We start from the raw sequence: 6,000 nt of genomic DNA on the forward strand, positions 1-6,000 counted from the left end.
GCACACTTTTTACCTTTGTAGCTGATCCTTTCAGTTTTTTTCTTACAATTTTTCTCATTTTATCAAAGTTTCCCTTTTGAAAGTTTAGCATGAGCGCCATGGATTTGCTTACTGTCCCCCTTCCAGTCATTAATTCAAATTTGATCATATTATGATCACTATTGCCAAGCGGCCCCACTACGGTTACTTCTTTCACTAAATCCTGTCCTTCACTGAGAATTAGATCTAAAATTGCTCCCTTTCTTGTCGGTTCCTGGACCTATTGCTCCATAAATTAAATAAATTATTATGAGGACGTTTACAAATTACCTTGAGGACTGCCCCTTGCCTCCCTCATATACTCCAATGTATATTATACTCTTTCTTTGTACCCCTTCTCATTTCCTACTCCAAGTTAACACATCCTTGTTATAATGTAACTTTATACTCCTTCAAACTGTCTCTATTTTTTGGTTGGTTATAGTTTCTACTTGTTCGATGTAAACCGAGTTGATTTGATTTGTATCAAGAAAGTCGGTATATAAAAGTCTTTAAATAAATAAAATAAATAAAAATGTCATTCATTCCATCCAGGAACTTTATATCTCTAGCATGTACCGATGATACATTTACCTAGTCAGTACTGGGGTAATTGAAGTCTCCCATTATTACTGCACTACCAATTTGGTTAGCTTCCCTAATTTCTCTTAGCATTTCACTATCAGTCTCACCATCTTGACCACGTGGACGGTAGTATACTCCTATCACTATAGTCTTCCCCGACATACAAGGGATTTCTACCCATAAAGATTAAATTGTGCATTTAGTCTCATGCAGGATGTTTATCCTGTTGGACTCTATGCCATCCCGGACATAAAGCACCACACCGCCTCCCGGGTGCTCCTCTCTGTCATTGCGATATAATTTGTATCCCAGTATAGCACTGTCCCATTGGTTGTCCTCCTTCCACCATGTTTGACAGCCATTTGAGCTTAAAGAAATTTGTAAATCACACCACCAAGGAGTGCTTTTATAAATTACAGGTGCTCAAAAAACTTAAACCTCTACTATACCACCATGACTTCAGATCTGTTCTCCAAGCCATCCTTTTCTCTAAGGTCGATTATTGCAATTCCATACTGCAAAGTCTGCCCGCTCCTACAATAAAACCCCTCCAATTGCTTCAAAATGCGGCAGCAAGAATCCTAGCTAACACCAACCGGAGAGAGCACATCACACCTATATTAAAAGATCTACACTGGCTCCCAGTTAACTTTAGAATACTCCACAAATCACTCACAATTATACACAAATGCATCTATCATCAGACCCCTCTTGACCTGCTACATCCGCTCAAACTACACACTATGGCCAGACCGATAAGGGACGGTTATATGGGATCACTACACGTCCCCCCGAATAAAGTGATACACAGATTAAACCTCAGAGATCGGGCATTTTCAACAGCAGGTCCCTCCATCTGGAATGCCTTGCCCTCGGACCTCTGACAGGAAACCTGCCTTCTGACCTTTAAAAAGAAACTCAAGACATGGTTGTTCGGTCGAGCCTTTCCGTGCGCCTAGACCAAATTTACATCACTGAACTTTAATGTACTGTTTCGTTACGCTTCCCTTAATCAACCATCAAGTCACATAGATGTCATAATTTTCAGAAGTAACCTTAGAGATAAGCTACACTAACCACCATCACTCTCTGTATATAGTATCCTATTGTTTGTATAATATTGTTTCTCCCCTCTTCTTTTCCAATCCCCAGTTGCTCGCCCTTGTTTCAATGTAACTTTTGACTCTGCCAATATCGGTCTCATATTAATATATTTATTGGCTATGTTATCGTTAAAACTTTGTTCGATGTAAACCGAGTTGATTTGATCTGTATCAAGAAATTCAGTATAGAAAAAGCCTTAAATAAATAAATAAATAAATAAATAAATAAATGTCTCTGAGATGCCAATTAAGTCTATGTCATCATTTACTGCTATACATTCTAATTCTCCCATCTTACTTCTTAGACTTCTGGCATTAGCATACAAACATTTCACAGTTTGTTTTTTATTTGTATTTTCATTCTGCTTTTTAATTGATAGGGATAAGTTAGAATTTTTTAGCTCAGCTGAGTGTTTAGTTACAGGCACTTGGACTACTTTTCTAATTATTGGAACCTCACTGTTGGGATGCTCTAATTCTAATGCATCATTAGTATCCTTTAAAGATGCCTCTCTCTGAACCATGCGTTGCTGAGCGACTGTCGGCTTTCCCCTTTGTTCTAGTTTAAAAGCTGCTCTATCTCCTTTTTAAAGGTTAGCACCAGCAGCCTGGTTCCACCCTGGTTAAGGTGGAGCCCATCCCTTCGGAAGAGACTCCCCTTCCCCAAAAGGTTCCCCAGTTCCTAACAAAACTGAATCCCTCTTCCTTGCACCATCGTCTCATCCACGCATTGAGACTCCGGAGCTCTGCCCACCTCTGGGGACCTGCGCGTGGAACAGGGAGCATTTCAGAGAATGACACCCTGGAGGTTCTTGATTTAATCTTTCTACCTAAGAGCCTAAATTTGGCTTCCAGAACTTCCCTCCCACATTTTCCTATGTCGTTGGTGCCCACGTGTACCACGACAGCCGGCTCCTCCTCATCCGTCTAAAATCCTATCTAGGTGACGCCAACTTCTCACCAGGTAGGCATGTTACCAGGCGATCCTCACGCCCACCAGCCACCCAGCTGTCTACATTCCTAATAATTGAATCACCAACTATGACGGCCGACCTAACCCTTCCCTCCTGGGCAGTAGGCCTTGGGGAGATATCCTCGGTGCGAAAGGACAATGCATCACCTGGAGAGTAGGTCCTTGTTACAGGATCCCTTCCTGCTGCATCAGATTGATGCTCTCCAATCATGAGACCTTCTTCCTCCAAGGCAGCACCAGGGCTGCCAGTCTGAAGTTGGGAGTTGGCTATTATGTCCCTGAAGGTCTCATCTATATACCTTTCTGTTTGCCTCAGCTCCTCCAGGTCTGCCACTCTAGCCTCCAGAGATCAGACTCATTCTCTGAGAGCCAGGAGCTCTTTGCATCGCATCCACATGTACAATTTCTCACCGGCGGGTAAAAAATCATACATGTGACACTCGATGCAAAAGACTGGGAAGCCCCCACTCTTGCTGCTGGACTGCTGCCTTCATCTCAAATTGTTCAGTTCCTACTTAAGTTTTAGGTTGCTCTGGGAGTTGGCATGTCTAATTAATGTTCTTTAAATGTATTAGTGAATTCACTATGGGGTAGATTTTAAAAAACAGCGCGATCGCGTACTTTTGTTCGCGCACCAGGTGCAAACAAAAGTACGCTGGATTTTATAAGATACGCGCATAGCCATGCGTATCTTATAAAATCCGGGATCGGTGTGCGCAAGGCTGCCGATTTTGGGCAGTTTGTGTGCGCCGAGGCGCGCAGCCTGCCTCGGTTCCCTCCGAGGCCGCTCCGAAATTGGAACGGCCTCGGAGGGAACTTTCTTTCGCCCTCCCCTCACCTTCCCCTCCCTTCCCCTACCTAACCCACCCCCCCGCCCTATCTAAACCCCCCCTACCTTTATCCATGGATTTACGCCTACCGGAGGCAGACGTAAATCCGCGCGCGCCAGCAGGCTGCTGGCGCGCCAAGACCCAACCCGGAAGCTGTTCCGGAGGGCGCGGCCCCACCCCCGGAACGCCCCTGGGCCGGCGCCACGCCCCCGGGCCCGCCCCCCAAACGCCGCGTCACGCCCCTGAAACGCCACGTCATTTGGCGACGCCCCCGACACGCCCCTTTTTAAAAGCCCCGGGATTTACGCGCATCCCGGGGCTCTGCGCGCGCTGGCGGCCTATGCAAAATAGGCGCGCGAGGGCCCTGCTCGAGTAAATCCGGCCGGATTTACACAGGCAGGGCATTTAAAATCCGCCCATATATGTCTAGTAGTGGCCTACAGGGGAATGATGAAACTCTCAATAAGGTTGTTTGTTGTTTTTTTTGTAAGTGGCACCTACCTATAAATTAAAGGTTGAGCTAGGGGTGGGAAATATAAACAGTCTAACTTCAGTTAGTCAGCCAGAGTGACTCACTGCTCTCTTGATTAACAAATGTTGGTACCTAATCAAACCAAATCACACTACCTCAACACTTTTCCAAGGTGAGTAACTGAACTGAATTTTTCAACCTTTTTACTTAGGTATACACTGCTCCTAGCTTATTTCTAGCTTCTGGCTACTTTTTTTTTTTTTTTGGTATACAAACAGTCTAACTTCTGTTTATTTGCTGCCTTACTGACTATTAAAAGCACAAACACACTAAATAATATTACCAAATAGTTAACTTGCCCCAATACTTTAAAAAAAGACAATGTCCCAAGCAAAACCTTACTGATTCCTTTCAGCCACCAGCAAGGTGATCCTCTCCTCTCAGTGCTCCCACTGCCAGCTGTTCATCTTCTTCTTTTCTTAGGCCACAGAGGAATTGAAAAGGGTGAAAAAACTTAAAACGCTCACGCCATCTTCATCTTTTTGGAGAATGAGAAAGAGCAAATGGAGGACTCCAGTGACTACAGACAAAAGAGCTACGTCACAGGTAATGCACACTGTTGCCACATGGCGCACTTTTCCTGTGATAGCTTGGGGCATATTAGTCTTTTCTGATAACAGAGTGCAGTACAAACTTTCATCTACCCAAGTGCTCAAGAATAGTCGGTTCCCTTCAGAAACACATCAGCTTAACGCAAGACAGAAATATCACTAAAAATCCAATCCCAGCCCTCAGCCCCCTTGCCTGTTTTGTTTATTGTTTTGATTTGTTATCCATCTTTTTCAATAAGAAATTCACCCAAAACAGGGTACAACTTATTAGAATAGTAGCTTACAGTTTCAGGTACAATGTAATAAAACAGCAAAAATTAGAGGCTATTTGCAGCTTTGAAAATTATTCCTAAGAACACTCGCAGAGTTGCTCAAAGTAATCTCTGGGTTCTGTTTTGCAGGTCTGACCAGTTCTCGGGAAGTTCTATCGGAGATTTTTCTTGGTCGTCCAGATCTTGCCTTGCAGTTCCATATAACTTCTGTTTCTTAAAAATGTTTCTCATCGTTGAAATTGCTAGTTGTAAGCATTTAGAGATTTTTTTATAGCCTTTCTATGCTTTGCAAGAGTGAATTTTCTTCATTTTCAAATGCTCAGACAGCTACTTAGAGGAGCCCAGGATTGCTGAACGTAGACACAACAATAGAAGGGTCAAAGTATTTGTTCAACTGTGGAATTGTCATCACCTGACTAATTGAAGGCCTACTAAGTCAATCAATCTTTTGGGCTTTATTACTGCTTTTTAAAAAAGTTATTAATAACTCAATTGAAAGGATGTCCAGACTTTTGCACATGCCATAATCTGTTTTATTATTTCCAATCTATTAAAATCAGAAAATAAATAGTAATTTTGAAATAAAAATTGCAGAAAGATGTCATGTTTAACTTTTCAATAAAAAGTATACCTTGAACAACAAATTCACTTTTTATATTATGATGAATCAGGGAAGTTCCTGCACGTTAAACCAAACTTAAAATAGAGGGCAATTACGGAGCTCTGAAGGCAAATCTATAGGGAACTCTGCTCCTGAAGCAGAAAGAAAGCCAAGCAAGAGCTGCACAAGGGAAGAGAAAACATGGAGTAACAAGAATCATAGAGCTGATGGAAAAGGTGATTGGTTCTCTGCCTGGTGAGCTCAGGCAGAGAACCAATCAGGGTTAAGCTACTGGTATAGAGAGCTGTGTCAGTGATTGGTAGACACAACTGCACCTAATTAAAGAAGCTGCTGCAGGCTGTCAAGCGGCTTTTAAGGAAAAGCAGCAAATGCCTTTCAGCAGACCTAGGTGGGGAGTCGTTGGAAAGAGACTCATCCAGACTCAGAAGCAGAGGATCTCAACTGTCGGTTTGGGAATGTGGAACCTCCAGAAAGGCATTGTGTGGAAGTAGGCTCTAGGCACAGGCCTAGATTT

The 6,000-nt window shown here is 43.0% G+C and overlaps 1 protein-coding gene across 4 annotated transcripts in view; it reads left to right on the forward strand.

Annotated features, from left to right (window-relative positions):
• LOC115078512 (cathepsin K-like) overlaps positions 1–5,452 on the forward strand; it is a 27,907-nt gene extending 22,455 nt beyond the window's left edge. For all 4 annotated transcript variants that reach the window (XM_029581444.1, XM_029581443.1, XM_029581442.1 and 1 more), the window contains 2 exons: positions 4,465–4,587; positions 4,994–5,452. In XM_029581444.1, coding sequence (XP_029437304.1) covers positions 4,465–4,587; positions 4,994–4,999 — 129 coding nt within the window. In that variant the 3' untranslated portion in view covers positions 5,000–5,452. The remainder of the gene's footprint in view (positions 1–4,464; positions 4,588–4,993) is intronic.
• The last annotated feature ends 548 nt before the right edge of the window (positions 5,453–6,000 follow it).

This window comes from Rhinatrema bivittatum, chromosome 16, assembly GCF_901001135.1.
Source record: "Rhinatrema bivittatum chromosome 16, aRhiBiv1.1, whole genome shotgun sequence".
NCBI classification, from domain to species: domain Eukaryota; kingdom Metazoa; phylum Chordata; class Amphibia; order Gymnophiona; family Rhinatrematidae; genus Rhinatrema; species Rhinatrema bivittatum.